The sequence below is a fragment of the Camelus dromedarius genome, chromosome 3, assembly GCF_036321535.1.
Source record: "Camelus dromedarius isolate mCamDro1 chromosome 3, mCamDro1.pat, whole genome shotgun sequence".
Classification (NCBI taxonomy): domain Eukaryota; kingdom Metazoa; phylum Chordata; class Mammalia; order Artiodactyla; family Camelidae; genus Camelus; species Camelus dromedarius.
The window spans coordinates 22,847,372-22,869,335 of NC_087438.1; the positions used below are offsets into that span (position 1 = coordinate 22,847,372).

A 21,964-nucleotide genomic window follows, 5' to 3' on the forward strand; every position below is an offset into this window, starting at 1 on the left:
GAGGGTTCCCTTTTCTCCACACACTCTCCAAAATTCATTTTGTGCAAAGCCACCAGCTCTTTACTGAGCTTTTTCTGTAAGGATGGAGTGAGTCCCAGGCAGGCTTGGCTGCACACTCCAGAGGCGTCCTGACCGTTCAGCTGCTGGGTACCCGGCATCCACTGTGGACTGGGGGCTTGGGGTGGCAGAGACCTCCAGGATTCATGATGATAATTCATTGAATTATTATCATTATGGTCAAAAGGTAGAGGTCCATATTTCCTTTTGGGGTCCTGTAAGCCACATGTTTTCTCAAAAATGAAATAATAAAGAGGAGAGAAATGATTCTTATCCATGTAATTGGCCTTTGCTTTTGTGAAAGGGAGAGCGGAGAAGCAGCAGGATACTCAGCTTCTCAATCCTCAGTTTCCTCATCTGTTGAACAGAGAGGATAATTGTACCCACATTGCAGGATCTTCTGAGGATTACATGAGTTTACACATATAAAGTATTCTGTAAATAAAGCTTTTATTATTGTTGTATATGCTCAGTAAATGTTAGCAATTTTTAATTTTATTACTGTTGATTCAGTGATGATCTTGTCCAGTAAATAATCTTTATGAGGTGTTGCCAGCACTAGACAGATACAGATCCTCAAGTTCACCTAAGTTATTTTCAGTCTGAAGTGATTCAAGAAGTATTTCAAGAAATATCAATAATCTCAAACCTTTTTCTCTTAATAGCACCAACTTTATATATATTACTTGCATAAATTTGTCGAACCTAGCCATCCCTGACTTCCACATCTATATAAGGTTGGGTTTAATTATATCACAGTTCCATCTTGATTGACCTTCACAGTTGATTGTAGGTATTAAAAAATAAGTGTGAATAAAAAGGAATAAACCTACTTCTTACCCCTCAGTGTGGCGATTCTTGGGGGCTGAAAATTACAGTTACTTGGCTATTAGAAGGTAACTAACACAACAGTGCTTTTCTCTCAGTCTCACATTTCAAAGGGACACATGTCCAAAGGGCCTTCTCCTCCTTTGGGGATCTTGACATTGTCACTTTATACCCAACAGCAAAACTATGACAATACCCCCATCCCAGCCGCCAGAAGAAACAGAGAGACACATCGCAGAGGAAAAGGGAGAATGGCCCTTTTATGATAACTGGCTTGGAATTATAAATATTTTTACTTCTCCCGTAGGAGATGGCTCGTGGAAGAGAGGAGACAAATACGACTTTGAAGCTAAGCAAGCGTACTCATCCCTCCAAACAATCACTCTACTGAGGACAGTGAAACCTGAGTTTGAGAAGTTTTCCATGGAGGTGAAAAGTTCTGTTGAGAAGCAAGGGCTCAGTGAGGAGGATTACGTAAGTGCTTGATTGCGAGCCTAGACCTTCAGCATCCTGAAAAACAGTCTTTGAATTAAATCAGATGTGATAAAGCGTCCCATCCTGAGCCCTTCAAAGATTCCTAGCTTCAGGTCTGAATGTCACTGTTGCTTTCTGTGTGGTTTTCTTTCTGGCCAGGTTTCCCGGCTTCCCTTCTCCACCATGCCCCCTGACAGCGCACCCTTCACTTACACTTTTTCAACTGCTGCAGGAAGGGAAATTGCTTTTTGTGGGTACTTGTGGTAATGCTGAGCAGATGTCTGGAGAGCTCCATCACCTATTCTGCTAGGAGCGTGCTGAGGGGGAAAGCGGATGAAGACTGCCAAAGTTTTGCATGCCTAATTTTTCCAAAGCTTGGTGGCAGAAGGTATTCTGGGTTTCAGAAGGCTGTTTCTTTTGGCAGTCTGTCTTAGCGTTGTGACCAGTCTGCTTCTCTCTCTCGTGGCAGTGTGGTTGTCCCCTTTCGCTGCAAGCTGTTTCTTACTGAAGTATTCCTGAGGGCTCCACACCCTTGGTGTTGTTGTTACTTGTGCATTTTCCAAGAGCAGACTGGAGTCAGAAGCTTAGGCCAGGCTTGGGATTAAGCAGGGGAACTCTCCTAAGAGGTGGCACCAGAGACAACTGACCACGTCTCACGTGATGCCATTGTTTTGCTGCCTCTGGCCCACTTTTCTGTGTGGCCCTTCAAACTTCTGGGTAACTCCTGCAGATTCTTTCTCAGAGCAGGATGAGCAGGCTAGTTGGGTGGATGTGCTGTTTTCCAAACCCTTCACTCCCCTTTATCCAAAACAGAAAAGGAATATCTTCTTAATGACAGATGTAGGGCTTGGAAGTCTTTGCCCAAGGTAGATAATGACCAACTTCATAAGAGATGGTCACTTCCAAATAGGGTCTCACCCAATTTCTTTACTTGAAGTACAACAGAGTTCGGACATTAGCCTCAGACAGACTGTACTCAGAGGCTGGAGGTAGCACTTTCTAGCTGTGTGATCTGGGGCCAATTACTCAGTCTCCCTCATCCAGATTACTCCTCCCTGTTGGGAGGATTACAGACAATCTAACTGAAGTCTGTAGTATGATCTGGCCAAAAAGTTGGAACTCAATAAATGGTGCCTCTTTCATATTGTTTTTATAAGATCATACACATCTTTATATAAGAATTTGCTATCAAATGATAGTCTTATGAACATATATTAATGTCTTAAATGCCATTATGCTATATATATATTATACAGACATCATTTAAAATACATTTTGACTTTCTTAATCAGCACTGTTTAGTAAATATGTAATGTGAGCCACAAATGTAATTAAAAATTTTCTAGTAGCCACATGAAAAAAAAAGTTTAAAAATTAGGTGAAATTAATTTTAATAATACATTTTATTTCACTTAAATATAAAAATATTATTTTAACATTTAATCAATGTAAAAATTGTGAATAAAAGTGTATATTTTTTTCTTGTATGAAGTCTTTGAAAAAGTGTGTATTTTACCCTTACGGAATATCTTAATTCAGGTCAAGTACTCGTAGTGATATGTGAATAGTGGCTCCCGTATTGGACAGTGTGTTCTGAATCATGAAAGAAGCAGGTTTTTGTAGCAGAGACCAAGTTTATGAAAACCTATGGTAGTATTATCGTCATCCAAATCCTTTGCTTCAGGGATACGAAAGAACACAAAGGGCATTGTGATTCCTTCAGGAGTGCTGCCAGAGGTGGCCTGTGTCAGTATTGAAAAATCAAAGTCTTTTGCATAGGCCACTGTATATTTTTTTTCTAGAGTTTGTATTTTATTCTGAGATAGGAAAACAGAATATGTAAATTTCTGTGTCAATTTCTGGTACACATCACAATGTCTCAGTCATGCATATACATACATATATTTGTTTTCATATTCTTTTTCATTAAAGGTTATTACAAGATACTGAATATAGTTCCCTGTGCTATACAGAAGAAACTTGTTTTTGTAAATCTATTTTTATATATGGTGGCTAACATTTGCAAATCTCAAACTCCCAAATTCATCGCTTTTCACCCCCTTACCCCTAGTAACCATAAGATTATTTACTACATCTGTGAGTCTATTTCTGTTTTGTAGATGAGTTCGTTAGTGTCTTCTTTTTTCCTTTTTTTTAGATTCCACATATGAGTGATATCATATGGTATTTTTCTTTCTCTTTCTGTAGGCCACTGTATGTTATTTTACTTTACTAGGTTCATATTAATTTTCCAGTTTAAAAACTCAAAAATGGTGTCATTTTGTCTGATCTCCTTCCTGAGGTTGTTGAAGTTCAGGTATTTCAGTGCAGGTTGTCCAACATGATGCTACGCATTGGGCAAAGGTTGGCATTCCAACGCACTTCTAGATGAATCTCCTTGGTCATCAGATATCCTGTGTTCAGAATATTACATCTTATTTTAATGGTAGTCCAAGCAAAACCTCCCTGGAAGGTACACCTACTACGAAGATCCATAATATGTTCCAAGCCAAACACTGTTGCTTTAGAGATTATTTGTAGTCATAGACTACAATACTGCTTCTCTCTGATGGTGGGATCATTAAAATTAGTTTTATAAACAAATAAAAATGATAATGTAAAGTAGAAATTGGAGCTCATTATAATAACTTATTCCATCTTTCATGGTTATGTGTGTTTAGTTGTGTTTTTTGAGTGCCACTGCAGAGGTTTATCAGTGTGCTGAGATGGGTGGCTGCGGTGAGTGTTGTGGAAAAGGGAGATTTGGTGGAAATCTATTCTATTCTGACATCAGATTCTTAAAGTTAGCTCCAGGATGGAAAACCTATTCTATTTTGACACATCAGGTTTTAATAGGGCCCAATGTATTGTACAGTATAGCATAGTGGTTAAATGTTCACGCTTGGGGTTTCATAGACCAGGCTCTGCCTCCTGCTGTTTTTCTCTTGGGCATGTTTTTAAAACTGTGCCTTAAAACTGTGACTATAAAGTGGGGGTAATCGTTTTTAACTGACAAAATCATTGAAAGAACTCAAGAAGTATATATAAATATTATTTAATGCAATATCAGGCACCAAGTAAATATTCAGTGGTTGGGGGATATGATTTCTCTTCCTTTTGTTTCTTACATTCCAGTCCAATGTAACCACTGTGACCAGTGATACTCCCACATGTCAGTGTCCTCCCTGGTCTTCCTGCTCATCCTTCAGATAGTAACTCAGATACCATTTTCTCAGCACGGTTTTTCCTGACACTCTGGACTATCTTATGCCCTCTGTTCCTTTCCATCCTAGCACGCTGCTCGGGTTGTAGTCACTGGGATTTTTAGGTTAACTCTGGCCTCCTCTATCAGACTGTGAATTCTGTGAGAGCAGGAACCATGTCTGTTTCTGCTCACTCTTGCATCCCTCGTACTGTATGCTTGGCGCATAGGAAGCAGCCAATAAAAGTAAGCTTTTATTATGATGTTTAATTATTTTAGTTATTTAGTAACTATTGAACCAGAGGACATCAAATCCAACCCCCTTCCTGTACAGTGGTGAAAACTGAGGCCCAGGGAGGTGAGGTGGCTTTTCCAAATGTAACCACTATATTGCAGTCAGTGCAACAGAGTTGGGTGGTGACTGAGTCCTGTGCCTAGACCTTATCAGGTACACAAAGCCAGGAGTTCAGTTTCAGTGGGGGATGGTATTGGGGGGCAGTAATGGCTTTTTGCAGTGGGAGTTCTGAAGACCATCTGAGGGGTCATCAGAAATAAAGTTAGAGGTAAAGCCCCCTGGAGAGGCCCTCAAGTGTCACTGGGGCTCCCAGCGTGGCTCAGACAAGTGTCTGCCAAGTGCCTGTCTAGGCTTCTCTGGTAGCTATTTATTGGATCGCCCACATGTGCAGTGGCTCTCACTCAAGGGTGTCTTAATGGAGGTGTTTGGCCTCTGCCACACGAGTGGTTCCAAGTCTAGAGCCCTGGTATTTGGTTTTAGAATGCGCTGTGCGGTGGCCAAGCCGAGATTAGTTGCATCCCCTGACTCCTGGTTCAGTGACTCTCTTTTTCCACTACATCAGTCTGACCTTTTTAATAACAATGTGCCCCAGATGGGGGCAAACCCATGACCTGAAGATTAAGTGTCTCAGGCCCTACAAGTGAGCCTGGCAGGCAGCATAGGCAGAAGCTCTTCCTTCCTCTCCCTGCACCCTGCCTGCCCAAAGACACGCTTTCAAGATATCAGTTTCTCTTTACTCTTTCTCACCCTTGATGAAGCCTGGCTGGGACTCTGTCTCCTCTTCATCTGCAGCTATCGATTTTGCCTGCTTTCTTCTGTAGTGTAAACCATCATTTCCTAAATCATCAGATGCCGTTTATGGCATCCTCCAGGGAGCATGGCTGGGAGCTCTATCCTGGACCATGCGGTCCCATGTGGTCCCATCTTGGGCGAGATCTTCATCACCTAAAAATACCTAAGAAGGTCTATAAATATCTATGGCCACAAGTTCTGGGAGCCCACGGGCGCTGCATTCCTGTGCCAGCACGGACGTCAGACATCTTTCTCTTCAGGATAACACACTCTGAAGCACTGACGGTACTCACACAAGTCTGGACAGTTTATCTTGTAGCAGACCAAATGTGACACAGGTGTGAAAATATCCATGTTTCTAGAGAAATGAAATCAAACACAGTGGAGTGGGCTCGCTTAGTTCTTTAGCAAAGGCGCTTTCCAAATTTATGCAAATTTCCACGACCTCTTTAAGTGGATCAAAGTTTCTTGACTTAGGGTGCATTAACCCTTTATAATAATGTACAAACTTTGTTTGTAATTTACTCACATGGATAGGGTATGACATTGTGCAAGCTTGGAAAAACCACTCCCTTGGAAGAAAATGAATACCTAAATGCTCTGATATTTCTTCATCTTATATTCTAGAACCATTAATCTTATTTCTGAGATGAAAGAGAGATTCATTTATTCATTCCTTCATTCTGGACTAGGGAGTCAGTCCAGTCTTCACAACTCCTGGTGTTTTCACATTATGTCTTTAAGAGGTAGACTTAAATTTGTCACAGCTGCTACTTCTCAGTTTAGACTGAGCCAGTGTTGGAGACATCTTTTCCCCTCTGGCAGCTGCTCTGACTTCTCTGTCCTGTAAATCCCACTGTTGGCTTTGCCTCATTCTCCTATTGTGTTTGGCACTTCTGAGACCCATTCACTGGCTGGCCCTTTAACAGCTGGCTCTGCCCTTGGGTCAAGCTCACCCTCTTTTCCTGATGTTGTTGTTGTTTGAATCAAAATAACACATGATTTTCTAGATTGAATTCAATGAAAAAAGACCCACACTGAATTATAAATAAATTCATAGTTCCATAAGAGTTAAGGTAAACACGGGTCTCCCATTCTGCCCTTCTCCGCTCTGGACTCTCATTCTTTAGAGGGCATAGTCCTTAATGCTTTTATTGGCTTCTGCTGTTTCCCTCCATATTTCTAAAATGGCTTATTTATATTGATGTTTTTGATATTATTTCTTGATTCCCTAAGATGGAAAAAAATTAGCTCCTTTACACACTTTTTCTCTAGCAATACTTCTTTTTCCTCCCATTCTTCCAATATTTTATGACATAGTTTTTAGTTAAAGGTATAGGTGCAAAACAAAATTTGAAGAAAAGCTAAAAAACATAGTTTTTACTATTTTATATATATATATATATATATATACACACACACACACACATACATACACACACACATACATACACACATACACAACAGAATCATGTAGTGTTTTAGGATTACATTTCCTTTCCTATGTAGCTTTTTGTTTTTTTCTGGAGTTAGTAATTTCCTTGTTTTTTAAAATTTGCTTCCATTTAACTCTCACTATTTCATTCTCATTCCCATAGCCAAACATTTTAAATAATGATGTTTCTTTTTTTCCCCTTTATCTTCTTACTCTAGTTTAGATTAATTGGTTCCCTCAGTATCAACCTTCAGTTCTCTCAGTATCAACCTTCAGTTCTCTCTTGGATCAGGTCCTCTTTTTATTGGATATTAAATCTCATTCTTTGTTGATTTTCACCTTAGTTTTGAAGGACAAAGAGGGTATGAGTGGAAAATATTTTGAGATTTTGCATATCAAAAAGCATTTTCTTTTACTGTTATATTAATTGATTATTTAGCTGGGTATAAAATTTTAGTTTGATGATTATTCTCCCTTAAAATTTTGATGTCATCACAATTTTCTTGTTGTTGCAGTTTTTGGTGTTACTGTTTGGATTATTTATTTTTTTCATGCTGTTTTCTTTTCCTTTGTCTCTAGATGCTTTAGTGTTTTCTCTATGTTGTTGGTTGTATCAGTCAGGATCTAGTAAGGGAAATGGAGTCCACACCAGGTAATTCAACAGAAGAAATTTACTGGGAGAAACTAACTTTAAGGTGAAGGAAAAGCTGAAATGCTAAAGAGAAGAGTAAGGCAAGCCAGAGATTAGCAACAGCAAAAAGCCATTACTGTCTCTAGAGCTAAAAGGACCAGAGAAGAGATGGTTTGACCAGTATTCAAGGGTTAGGGCGGCTCATGGGAGCTAGAAGCATGGAAGAAGCCTAGCCTCTGCCAGAGATGCTATCTAAGGCAAAGAGAGAGAAGGAGCAATATCCTGGCTTTTCCCTCTTTCTTGCTCTTCAACCAGTGCTTCTTGTTGGCTGAATGAACCAAGAGTCAGCTGTCAGGGAAATGCAGCCTGGAAGAATCATTCTCTAATGATACGGAGTAGATAGAGCAAAGCAGAAGTAGGGAGGGGAATGAACTGGAGATCAAAGAGGCAGACAGTTGGCTCACTGGTGTTTTGAAATTTCATGATGATGTGTCTTGGTGTGAGTCTTTTAAAATCTGTGCTAAACACTTTGTTTGCTCTTTCTGAAAATTTTAAAGTTGGATGTCAGCTCTTCTCAGTTGATTCTCTAATTTTCTCTATTTTTGAACTGTGCCATTTTCTTTTATTTGCTGAGTGATTTTCACAACTTTATCTTCCAACTGTCTATTCAATTTTTAATTTTTGCTATTGTATTTTACATTTACAAGGGCTCTTCTTGTTCTCTGAGTGCCTCTCTTTTTAAAAAATAACACCCTGATTTTGTTTCCTAATTGCAATATCTTCTTTTCCTGAGGATACCCTTTCATCAGTTCTGGAATATACTTCTTTCTCATTTTAACTCATCAAAAGTTGAGATTCATTTTATAATTGGTGGGCTGTCTTAATTTTTTCTTTCTAAGTGCGCATAAAACAAAGGTGCTTCTTATAATTGCTGATATTTCACATTGGTTGAGTTTTTTTTTAAAGTTTTTTTTTTTTTTACTTCCTGCGTTGTCTATTTCTTTCAAGTTCCTATTTAAAAATGTTAATTCTGAATTCTTTCTCTGTCATATTACAAGCTTTTCTTAAACTGTTGGTAATCCTTATCTATCTGTTTATATTTAAAGGTGATCCATTAAAGAGTTCTCCAGAAGCTCTGTGTGCATGGGAACCTGTCTAGTAGTGGACTTTATTGTAGGGTAATAAGATGTCAAGCTGGCTTTTTCAGAGGTTATCTCAAATATGATTATGTGGAGTTGTTTCTTAGGCTGGTCAGTTTCAGTAAATAATTCTCCAAATTTCTTCTTAAGAGTCATAAGGCTGCCCTACATTCTGGGAGCCCAGAGAAGAGGAATCTCACCTTTAGGACTGCAGACTTTTCACTTAGACCTCAATTTTCAGTATTATGCTTCACCCAATCTCCAGCTGTGCCCTGTACCCTCCCGTTCGGATCTTCTTGCGTCAGTGTATTAAGACAATAAGTCTTCTGTCTTCTGCCTGGATGGAAGGGGCAGTTTCTTCTCCACGTGAGGGTTGAGGGTGGGGGATCTGACGTTTAAGTGCTCCTTGTACAGCCTTTCGATGAATCCCACTATTTTCAACTCCCCTGCATCCTCACCTCCAGAGGTAACTGGTGCCTCCAATTCTAGAGCCCTGGAACTGGACTTGCTTGCTTCTTGTTGGAGTCCCTGTCATGCTCCTTTGCATACTTTGGTCTGTTGAGTCACTCACCCCTTTCCAACTTCCAGAATTTTGTTGAATTTCCCCATCTCCCATTTTCTTCCTGTACTCTTTCAACTGTAATTTTACACCTTAAAATTTTCATTGTCATTTTAGTGGGGATTTTTCAGGGAATGTGTGTTTAAAGGGCTGTGATTTACCAGAAGTCTCTCTGGATTGTTGCATCTTAGTACCACGCAAGTATAGAGAGATGGTGGTGCTGTATTTTTATTTATTTTTGAGAGTGGTGGTGGTGGTGGTGATGGTGGTAATCTTGTTATATTCAAAGCAAAGAAGGAAGTGGGAAAGAGAGGGTGTGTTTGAGAGAAGGAGTCAGTGTATTTCTTTTGGTCCAGAATGCCCTTGTTCCTTTAGAAATACCTATTTGGTTATAGTTTCCTTCTAGTGGCTACTTAATTCTTGATTTATTAGCTCAATGCTGACTTTCTTACCCTCACAGATACACTTGCCTTCTGTGATTCTTCAAAAGCAATTGTACAGAAGCAACATATATTAACAATAATACATACTCACTAAGAAAAGAGTTGTTCTTTTACAGACTTGTCATACTGGTGTCTAAAGACTTTACTTTCTTGTGTAGAGCTAAATGGTATCCTCTAATATAGCTCTTACACCAGTTTCCTTTGAAAAAGGAATCTATATAGAAACATTGTCTAGGAATCTTGTTGCCAGTTTAAGGAGAAGTTTAGGTTTTAAAGTGGATTTTTAAAAAGCTAAGTTGACTTTACATATTTTTATTTACATAAAAATAATTGGACTTGTTTGTGTTCTGGCAGGTTATTTGTAATTTATCACAACAGTGGTGGCAATTTTACACCCTTTCTAGAATCTGTTAGGACTCTCTTATTATAAAACCAAATACTTCAGAAAAAAGTTGAAAACCGTTTGAAGACATAAAGTTGTACAGAGATTTCCAGTGTGAGGCTCAATCACCTTCCAGTGCAACCTTGGGTAGCAGAGACTGTCTCCTCTGAATAGGCTCCACTCCCTAGTAATCTCCAGTGTTGCAGATATAACATCATTCTAGAACTGAAGGCAAGCCCTCTGGGAAAGGAGCTGCAGGAGAGAAGGCAGAGCTTCTGACCCTGGACTTGGGCTGAGAAAACCCTTGACTGGGTCCTTTTACTTCTTAGGGCTTCTTCTGTTTATAAAACCAGAGATCTGGGGCTGTCACCTTCAGGGGCTTTCCCATTCCCAGGTTTCTAATATTACATGTTGAAAGTGTTTTTCTAACTTTAGTCTTAATTTAGAAGTTGTGATTCATTGTCACTCTCTGGGTACGGAATTTACTCTATATTGAAAAATCACAGTGTAACAATCATCACAACCCACCCACCTCTGTTTTAGAAGGCTTTTATTACAATAAAGTATTCTGCTGCTTGTAACATTGTATCATACAAATCCCTTGGAAATTTTCATTATTCCAACTTTAAAATACAAAGGGCCAACTTTTCTTTGGCTCCAAGCTGGTCTCCATTCTTTGGCCTGAAACTGTTTGTATATGCAAAACTCATCTTTGTGTACACAAATTAAGTAATTGCAATGCTCTGTGTCCAATTTGCATTTGCAAGGATCCAGCTGCAAGTGTGGTTTTGCAAATAAAACTAGAGCCTAGTTTCTAAGAGTGGATCAGAAGCATTTTTAAAAAAGTATTTCTCTAGTTAATCTCAGAGATGGCTGTTGAAGAAAGGTGTTTTAGTTACAGAGAATGTGCAGAGTCCATTTTTTAATGAAATAATGCTACATCCTTGGTACTTTGGCTTTCAAGTTCAGTTTCATACTTCTTAATGCAACCTCTGTTCTTGACTTGGGGTAGAACTTGGTTAAATTCTGTTTTTATTTCTAACTAGGTATTCTGAGCAGGGGGTGATTTTATAACCTTGAATATTTGCTCGTTTGAGGTTAGCAGGCCACCCATAGCTTGTTTTCTCTCCTTATTTAAAAGTTGAAAATTTAACTAATTAAACAAATATTGTGGCAGCGTCTGATGCGCAGCGGTATTGTTAGGGAGGCGGGGTGTGTCCTGGGCATCCCGTCCCTCCCAGGTCTCCCTCTGACACCCAGAAACAAAATGGGGGCCCCGGGAAACTGCAGCTTATCTAGCCAGAGTATTCCAACAGACACAGGGTTTAATAAATCATTGTTTAGATAGGCCAGGCATGACATTTTGGAAAGTCCAATATGCTGAAAAACAACACTCTCATTTCCTTCAGTGGGGGGAAGGCCCCACAGCAAAGGTGTCTAACCCAGCTTGTGTTTTGACACTGGTTTTGCACAGATGCAATGTGGGAGGTGACATCAGTTGAGAAGTTAACAGATCATCCATGAAATCTTGGCCGGGCACTTCACCTCTTCTTGTCTTATATAATATCATTTAATTAGAACTGTATATGCTTCCTGGAAATTTTCAGTTAGCTCTTCAGTAAAACCAATGCAAGAGAAAAAACACAGCTGAAGCATGCAGTGTTGGCCCCACTTCTGGTGAGAGTGTGTACAGGCAGGCTTTTGTGTCTGCCAGGGCTGCATCAGAATAGGAGACACGCCCCCACCCCCGGCCCCCACTCAACACCATCCCCCCACCGTGTCCTCACCCCTTTCTTTAAGTCAGCCAGGGAATAATTTGTCCAAATGAAAAGGCCCTTTCAGGCACTGGAGGGCTTTGCTAATTGTATTTGAAAGAATAAAAGCAAACCACAAGTTGGACTTTAACAACAGAAAAAATAATGAGTTCACATGCCAACATATTAATAAGATTAGTTTTATTAGGAAAATGTAATCAAGTGGAATAAAGACTGCAAGAGGAATGGCTTATTAAAGCCATCCTTTTTTTTTTTTCTCTAGCTAAAGAAATATCAGTTGGCTTTCAAAACACATTTAAATGTAGATGTACTGAAATCTAAAAAAAAATACATCACTTTTATTTTCTGCCATGAAAGGGAAAAGTGCTTTAAATTTTTTTATTCCTGTAACTTTTAAATAGCTTTAGTTGTGCTATATTAGAAAATTAAAAAACAAACAAACAAACAAAAACCTTGGGAATCTCCTGGTTAAAGTATTTTCATTTGATTGTAATTAAGTATCCATTTACTTGTTATTTGCACATATTGGCAGGTGTGGACTTACTAACTGCAAAAATGCTGTCAAACTGGTGCAGTCGGAAAATGTTCAAGGAAGGGCCACAGCACCTATGAGAAATGATTTTTCCAGGCGACAGACGTCATTTTGACCTTTCACAAGATAATCACTGTCTTTTGTTTTGTTTTTTTTTTTCCATTATGCTCAGTGATGTAATTTCAGTTCGAAAGATATTTTGCAATAATAGTGACAATATACCCAAATATGCACGACTGAAATAGCAAAGCGGTGTGGAAATACATTTCACAATCAAAAGGCCTAGCTGTTTTACTTTGTTTTTCTTCCTGAGTTGCCACTGAATGGAGCAGAAGGGCATTTCACGCATTTGGCCCAACTCTTTACAATGGAGGCACCATCATTCTTTCTAGAGGAGTCAGGTCATTTCAGATCTGGCCGGTGGGCAGGCACATTACCAGTTCAGCTTGCAGAAGGAACATACAGCAGCTGTAACAATGATGCCCTTAGTGTAAGTGAGGAGCAGGGGACAAAACTGTAGAGGAGGACAGCTCAGATTTCTTCTTTCTGCCTTTCCCCTCCCTTCCAACGCCTCTGTGCTCCGGGAGCCTCAGGACCTTGGCATCCTCTTTCTCCACTTGGTGAAGAACTCCTTTACACAAAGATACCAGGGGTTCAGTAGATTAGCTTTACTGAAATTAGATATTTCATTTCAAGGAGGAACCTGGAAAAGGAAGGCTTAAAGTAAATAAATCTAATAAAGGTGACATTTTGTTGTCAAGCGGAGATGAGTGAGTCTTTCAAATGCCAGAATTTAGTTTTTCTACAAGAGATCTCTGCTCAGGAAACATTTCTTTAGTCCGGCCACCCTGTGGCTAGAGCAGTGTGGTCCTTTGAGAACGTGAACGCCCTTCCATGAAGCTTTGCATTTTCCTAAGAGAGCAGAGGCAAAATGACTGCAATTCACATAATTTGACAGGAACCAGAAAGGGATGCCCATGTGTTCAGCCTTCCAGCTTGCAAGAAGGGTGGCTGGCAGGCCCCTGCCAGCTTCGTTGGCCACTACATGGACAGAGGACTCTGGGGTTTGATGCTGACAGCAGCCGCAGGTTTTTAACCTCTTGGGGCAGATTTCTGGTCCATAAGGCCTGGCCATTGATGATGCTGTCCGTGTAGGTGGATGTGGTGGAGGAGCCCAAGGTAGTGGTTCAATAAATGTCAATTGATGGGCATGAAAACTACAATCGATGACCCCTGGGCATGCCACCTTGTGTGCCAAAGACTTTAATCTGTGAAATGGAGAAAACCACACCGAGTTGCTCTTGGAAGTTATGAAAAATGATTGCAAAGGGGTTTTAGAAGCTTAAGCGCTTTGAGTGATAGTGTCCAAAGAAAACAGCCCCAGCAGCAGAGAGCCGAGCATCTCCCTGGCCCTGCGAGTAGCGAGCAGTAGCGGTTTTAAATGACATCCTTTCTGGGGTCCAGCCAATTGTTAAAAGAGAGGACCTAGAAGAATATATTGCTGGAGACTCACCCCCCTTCCTGGTTATGACATTTGACAGTGGCTCAAGCTGTAGGAAATTACTTTGGATTAGTCTTCATCACCTGATCCCCACCTCCCCACCCCGGAATGAACTTGCTTCATTCTGTAAAGTTCTAAAAATCGTGCTCTAACAGGCTGTGATTTGGTGGTAGGAAGGAGGCGAGCAGAGAATTTATGTGTGTGTGTGTGTGTGTGTGTGTGTGTGTGTGTATGTGTGTGTGTGTGTGTGTGTGTAAATAAACAATTTAACAATTGGCCTAAATTTGGAGACCTGTATTTTTTATTTCCTTTACCCAGTTATCTTTAGGTGGAATAAGTACTAAATCACTGAAGTTGGACACCTGTGATTTTATTCCATCTTAAAGATCTTAAAGAGACAATTTATTAGTAAATAGTCTCCTAATTTGCTCATTGTTGACCTACAAATTACATTCATTTCAATTTGGGGCCATTTCTCTTTTTGGTACTCAGAAGTGACCTATATTTATGGTAACCATATGTGCAAGAATTTCTCGAGTAGAAGAGATTTCAGATACAGCTCATACACCCTCTTGATGCATGTGAATTTTTGTTGATCGCTTGACCCCGTGCATCACCATGCATGTGGTTAAGCCTGTGGACAGCTGTTGATTGAACATGTACCATTGCACACTCACCGAGCCCCTCCTCTGGGCAAGGCATGGTGTCCTGGGAGGACAATTCAGCACCTGTGTGGGTGGCTCTCGAAGGATGGGTAAGAAGAGATGGGTACTGAAGAGCCTCCTCAGAGAGACTGGTATAGGGAATCCCAGCCTAGAAGGAGGAATGCATTAGACACATTTAGGGAAGAGTGAGCAAAATAACCAGGCTTGAATGGGGGGATTTTTAGTGGAGGAGTTTGGAAAGGTCTCTCTCTTTTTTGAAATTTGCTCTTCCCTTGGCTGCCAAGACACCACCGTCTCTAAGTTCTCTGTGTACATTGCAGCCCTTCCTGGTCTTCTTTCATGACTCCTCTTTTCCACTTGCTTCACAAATATTAGTGTTTCCCAAGTTCATCCCTTGGCCCCTTTTTCTCTAAACACTTTCTGGGCAGCACATCCACTCTTCTGGGTAGGATGTTCATCTCTATGTGGGTAACACCTACATTTCTATCTCCAACTCCAAAGCTCTCTCTGAGTGGCAGGCCCCCAGTTCCAATTTCCCCCGGCACCTCTGCCTGAATAACACTGTGTCTACCTGCCTCACCCTTTCATTCAGAACTGCTCTGTTCTGTGCTCTGCTGGACCAAGCATCTTGTGAGTATTAAGGAGGATGGGAGCTTGAGTTCAAAGAACTTGTTCTGCACAAAGAGGAAGGAAAAAGTAAGAGATTGTAGTCAAAAAGAGTTTCTCAAGGATTTTGAAAATGTTGGAGTTCCAGGGTATGGTAAGATCCAAGGTCTTGCTACTCAAAGGGCGGGCTGTGGACCAGTGGCATCAGCATCACCTGGGAGATGGAAGAAATGAGGAGTCTTAGTGCCCCATCCCTCTGGCCTACTGAGTCAGAATCTGTATTTGAACAAGATTCCCAGATGAACTGTATGCACATTAAAGTCTGCGAAGCTTTGGACTAGGATATGTGCATGAGAGTGAATTGATGAAATTCAACAAATATGTCAGTCAGGGAACCAAGAGGCTACAATGTTAAATGAATGGATCACACACAGGGACACTGAAATAGTTCAGTACGAATGCAGTAATGTGGGTGGAGAGGAAGAACGCGAGCTGACTGCCAACCTCTTTAACACATTCATTTATGCTCTGGGAGTGAGGGAGGCTCCTTGCATCAGATGACAGTGATGTTTGACGTAGGATTTTTGACATTTTAGTTCTTTGAGAACAGAGCCTCTGATTAGGATTTTATCTCCTTGAAGTTCTGTACCTCAGCTCTTAAAAAATGCAGTAGGTCTTTAAATAATGATGAATTGACTTACGAGCAGTGGGCTTAAACAGATTAAGCCTTTTTGTCAATTAACTTTTTTTTTTTTTTTAAACAACCTTGGAGATAAGTTTAACAATCTGGTACCCAAAATCACTTCTTTTTTCTTCTTTGATTCTGCTTTCCTGACAGTTCATTGAAGATCTGTTTGCTAGGGCAAACTTCTTCATTCTTTTTTTCCTCCCTCCTGATACGCAGAGAACTTCTTGGGAATCTTACACATGTTAGAGAACTCACATTGGTGCTCCAGCCTTAGGTGTGAGTTTGGTCTTTAGCGAGGTGCCTTGCTTGAGAAACAAGTCAACACTGATGATGGAGGTACTGATTTGGAGTCGGGAGACTTGAGTTCCAGTCATAGCTCTGTTCTTACCACTGGAGCAACACTGAGTGAATCTGGTAACTGTTATGAGCTTCAGTTTCTCATTTTCACAACATGCTGGGTGGACTCTAGGAGATCTAAATTCCCTTCGAGGTGTAAACTTTTGTGATTCTATAATTCTTTCAGGCTGTTAAGGATACCTGAGAGGTTAAAATAATGCATCATGTTAAGATATAGGAGATTTGCATGACCCCACACACAGTTCCCTCATGTCCCTTTCCAGTCAATTTCCACCCCCATAAGCAACCACTCTTCTTCCCCTCAAATCTTTACTGAGGTATAATTGACAAATGAAATTGCATAAATTTAAGGTGTACAACATAATTATTTGATATATGTATATATTGTGAAATGATTACCACAATAAAGTTAGTTAACATACCCATAACCTCATATAGTTACCTTTCTTATTTTTATCTTTTGATGGTGAGAACATTTTAAGATTTACTCTCTTAGTACATTACATGTATACAGTATAGTCCTGTTAGCAGCAGTCACCATGCTGTGCATTAGATCTCCAGAACTTATTTACCCTATGGCTGAAAGTTTTACCCTTTTACCGACATCTCCCCATTTCTCCCAATCTCCAATCCTTGACAACCACCATTCAACTTTCTTTTTCTATGAATTTGACTTTCTTAAAATTCCACACAAGTGAGATCACACAGTATTTGTTTTTCTCTGTATGGTTTATTTTACTTAGCATAACACCTTCCAGATTGATCCATGTTGTTGCAAATGCAGGATTTCCATATTTTTATGGCTGAATTCTCTCTCTCTCTGTCATCTATCTATCTATCATCTGTCTATCTATCTCTCCATCTCTCTGTCTCACAATTTCTTTAATCACAAATCACAATTTGTCTGTCAGTGGATATAGGTTGTTTCCATATCGTGGCTATTGTGAATAATGCTGCAATGAACATAGAGTGCAGTTATCTCTTCTAGGTGCTGACTTCAGTTCTTTAAGATACGTACCCAGAAGCTGGATAGCTGGGTCACATGGTAGTTCTATTTTTAATTTTTTTGAAGAAGCTCCATACTGTTTCCAGTAGAGGCTGTATCAGTTTACATTGCCACCAACAGTACACAGTTTTCCTTTTTTCTCCATATCCTCACCAACACTTATCTTTCTCTCTCTTTTTTGATAATACCATCCTAACAGGTGTGAAGTGACATCTCCTTGCAGTTTTGATTTCATTTCCCTGATGATTAATAACGTTGAGCACCTTTACATGTACCTGTTGGCCATCCATATGTTCTCTTTGGAAAAATGTCTACTTGGGTTCTTTGCTCATTTGGTTAATCGGATTGTGTTTTTGCTATTGAGTTATATGAGTTTCTTATGTGTTTTGGATATTAACTCCTTATCAGATATAAAATTCACAAATGTCTTCTACTACTTCATAGGTTGCCTTTTCATTTTCTTGATGGCTCCTTTGCTGTGCAGCAGCTTTTTAGTTTGATAGAGTCCCACTTGTTTATTTTTGCTTTTGTTGCTTGTGCTTTCAGTGTCATATCTAAACAATCACAGCCAAGACCAATATCAAAGAGCTTTCCCCTATGTTTTCTAGTAGTTTTATGGTTTCAGGTCTTACATTTAAATCTTTAATTCATTTTGAGCTAATTTTTGTGAGTGAGATGAGATAGGGCTCCAATTTCATTCTTTTCTGTGTGGATATCTAGTTTTCCTAACATCATTTATTGAAGAGACTATCCTTTCTCCATTGTGTATTTTTGGCTCCCTTGTCTAAGATTAGTTGATTGTATATGTGTGGGTTTATTTTTGGGCGTCTGATTCTGTCTGTTGGTCTATGTGTCTATTTTTAATGCCTGTATCATACTGTTTTGATTACTATAGCTTTGTAGTATAGTTTGAAACCAGGAAGTGTGATGCTTCCAACTTTGTTCTTCCTTAAGATTGCTTTGGCTCTATAGGGGTCTTCTGTGGTTCTGCACAAATTTTTGAATTGTTCTATTTCTGTGAACAATGTCATTGGAAATGTATAGGGATTGCATTGAATCTATAGGTCCCCTTGGGTAGTATGGGTATTTTAACAATATTAATTCTTCTAATCCAAGAATATGCAATATTTTTTCCTTTTACTTGTGTCTTCAATTTTTTTTCATCAACGTCTTATAGTTTTCAGTATACAGATCTTTTACCTCTTTGGTTAAATTTACTCCTATATATTTTATTGTTTTTGGTGTAACCACTCTTATTTCTATTACCATACATTTGTTTTGCCCATTCTTGAATCCATATAGTACACACTATATGGGTGGAATCATGCCATATATACTCTTGTGTCTGGTTTCTTTCACTCCATATACTGCTTTTGAGATTTTATATGATGTTGCATGTATTAATATTCATTCTATTTTTTTTACATTGCTGAGTAATATTCTATTGCATAAATACACCACAATTTATTTGTTCTCCTATTGATAGACTTTTTTTTTTTTTTTTTCCCAGTTTGGGACTATCATGACTAAAGCTGTAAAGAGCTTATAAGTCTTTGTGTGCACATATGTTTTCATTTCTATTGCATGAATACCTAGGAATGGAATTACTGGGTCACAGTATAGATGTCTGTTTAACTTTATAAGAAAATGCCACAATGATATTGTTTTACATTCCCACTAGCAATGCATGAGAGTTAGTTATTTTACAATCTTATCTACATTTGGTGTTGTCAGATTTTTAATTTTAGCTATTCTGATGTGTGTAAAATGGTATCTCATTGTGGTTTTAAACTGTATTCTCTTGGTGACTAGTTATTTCTGAGCCTTTTTCCATATGCTGGTTGGCTCATTCACTTTTGTGATCTGTCTGCTGAAGTATTTTGCCTATTTAAAACTTGGATTATTATCTCTTTTTGTCATTGATTTAAAGAGTTCTTTTAAATATTCTGTTTGTTTTTGTTTTGAGGGGAAGTAATTAGGTTTATTTATTTTTAAATTATTATTATTTTTAATGCAGGTACTGGGGATTGAACCCAGGGCTTCATACATACTCAGCAGGCACTCTACCACTGGGCTCTACCCTACTTCACCTTAATGTTCTGGATATAAGTCAACTATATGTATAATGAATATTTCATTTCAGTCCTTTTCATATTTTTAATGGTGCTTTTTGATAAAAAGAGATTTTTATATTGAAGTCTTTTTAAAAACATGTTTAGTGCTTTTTAATATTCTCTTTAAGAAAAATTTGCCAACCCCAAAGACACAAAGATATTCTCCTGTTTTCTTTCAGAACTACATAGTTTTAGCTTTCATGTTTAGATTTGTCATCCATCTCAAATGAATTTTTGTGTAAGCTGAGAGGTAGAAATCAAGTTTTAGCTTTTACTTGTTTTTTTTAAATCAATTTGTCTTATTACCATATGTTGAAAAAGACTTTTTTCCCCCATTGAATTGCTCCAGTGCCTTGGCCAACTCAGATGACTGTTTTAAGTGTGGTTTTTGGGCTTCTTTTTTTTTCTGTTTCACTATCTGTTTGTCTATCCTTATACCAATTTCATACCATCTTGAACATTATAGCTTTACAGTAAGATGAAGTCTGGTCATGTGAGTCCTCTGATTTATTCTTCTCCATTCTAGTTTTGCCTCTTCTTTATGTTTTGCCTATTCTAGTTCTTTCTTTTTTCAATATAAATTTTAGAATCAAGTTGTCAATTTCTACAAAAAACTTCCTGGGATTTTTGATTTGGATTGTACTGAACTGTAGACCAATTTGGGGAAAAACTGACATCTTAAATATACTGAGTCTTCCAACCCAGGAACATGATACACCTCTCCATATAACTAAGTCTTCTTTATTCTTTCTTGGTAACTTTTGTAGTTTTCTGTGTGGCAGTCCTGCATATATTTGATTAAATTTATGGCAAACAATTTTATGTCTTCTGATACTGTTGTAAGCAGAATAAAAAGTTGATCTTTCAAATGATTTTGGTAGTATATATAGAAATATCAAATTGTATATTGATTTTGTATTTAGATTGGGATATTTACTATTGATAAATCTTTGAGATCACAGACTTAATTTGCTTTTAAGCCTCTCCAGTGAATATTTCTTTTTTCAATATTGTATTTATCAGTTCTAGTATATCCACCTGGTCTTTTTTGTAGCTTCCATTTTTCTGCTGAGATTCCCCATTTGGTCACTCCTTTTGGCCGTCTTTCTCTTTAGTCGTTGAACATATTTACATTAGCTGCTTTAAAGTTCTTATCTGCTAATTGCAACATATGGATCATCTCAGGACCACTTTGTATTCACCGTTTCTTTTTCTCTTGACTATAGATCACCTCCCTGCCCTTGCATATCTAGTAATTTTTAAATTTTAGACTGGATGTTGTGGATGATATGTTACAGAGATTGTATTCAGTTATATTCCTCTAAAGAGTAATTTTTGTTCTAGCAGGCAAGTTTACTGACTGACCACTCTGAACTTTGGGAAGCTTGTTTTTATTCTTTCTTAAGGAGAAAGAAACTGGCTCTTTCTCGGTTTTCTTTTGATCTTAGGATGAATCCTTAGTCTTTGGACATAATCTCTGTGCCTCAAGTGTAGCCCATATAGGGCTTTACTGGGAAGCCTGAGGTCTTGACCACGTTCCTCTAATTTGCTGGTATCTCAGTTCCATGGTCTCTTCTGTGAAGAAGGCAGTGGTTCAGATGTTCTTCAGCCTTCCAGCTGTCACTGTCTACTGGACTCCTTGGTGTCTCCTCGGTGCATATGAAATATGGGAAGCAACTAAGGGCAGCAGAAGTTTGTGAACAGATTTGGGTGCTCCTTTCTCTGTGGCTGTTTTCTCCCCAGAATTTACTCCCTCATAGTGCGACCTCAAGATCAGCTCTGAACCACATCCCTGATCGCTGCAGCCAGGAAGTCGTAACTTCCTGCTTGAGTTCGAGCTGCTCCATGCCTCCTGGCCCAGGAATACCCTCAAAGGAAAAGCCATGTACATTTAGTTCTCATTCAGTGGGGTCCCTTCTTGCAAGGGTCAAATATCTTCCAGTTTCTGCCTGATTTTTGTCACTTTCCAGTGCCTTCAATGAAATACTTTTTAAGATATTCATTTAACATTTTAAAAATGTTCTTTTTAAAATACTTTGTCCAGAGTGTGTAATTATTTTTTTGGAATATAATCTGATACAAGCCACTCTGTCACTACTGGAACTCTTGTTTTTTTAAAGACATATCCATAATACTATTATCACACCTGAAAGTTTACAATAATTCCTTAATTTCACCAATAAACAGTGTTCAGGATGTAAGGAATTAGGTTTCTCGTGAGGGAGATGATGTTTGATTTTGTTTAAGTTTGTTTTCTTGGCGCAAATTTGGGAACAGATTTCTCAAAAAAAAAAAATCTGTCTCGTTCAGTGGCTGCGAATTCTATCATTAGTTTCAGTATGAACATCCTGTATTGGTATAAAACCTAGAAGACTTTCTCTTAGCAGTAGCCGCTGAACCGATTTTTATGGCAGTCTCAACTATGTGGAATCCAGTCCAGAGCAAAGAAGTGTGTGATAAAGCCTTTAGCAGCTAAAATAGAC

The 21,964-nt window shown here is 38.9% G+C and overlaps 1 protein-coding gene and 1 long non-coding RNA gene across 3 annotated transcripts in view; one reads left to right on the top strand and one right to left on the bottom strand.

The window, feature by feature from the left end:
- Positions 1-21,964, top strand: part of NPR3 (natriuretic peptide receptor 3) — a 67,315-nt gene that overhangs the window by 19,802 nt on the left and 25,549 nt on the right. For both annotated transcript variants that reach the window (XM_031443721.2, XM_010977629.3), the window contains exon 3: positions 1,193-1,359. In XM_031443721.2, coding sequence (XP_031299581.1) covers positions 1,193-1,359 — 167 coding nt within the window. The remainder of the gene's footprint in view (positions 1-1,192; positions 1,360-21,964) is intronic.
- LOC116150225 (uncharacterized) overlaps positions 12,205-21,964 on the bottom strand; it is a 450,186-nt gene continuing 440,426 nt past the window's right edge. Inside the window, exons 9-10 of the long non-coding RNA XR_010378073.1 lie at positions 14,723-16,541; positions 12,205-13,812 (exon numbers count right to left, since the gene is read on the bottom strand). This is a non-coding gene — a long non-coding RNA (uncharacterized LOC116150225). The remainder of the gene's footprint in view (positions 13,813-14,722; positions 16,542-21,964) is intronic.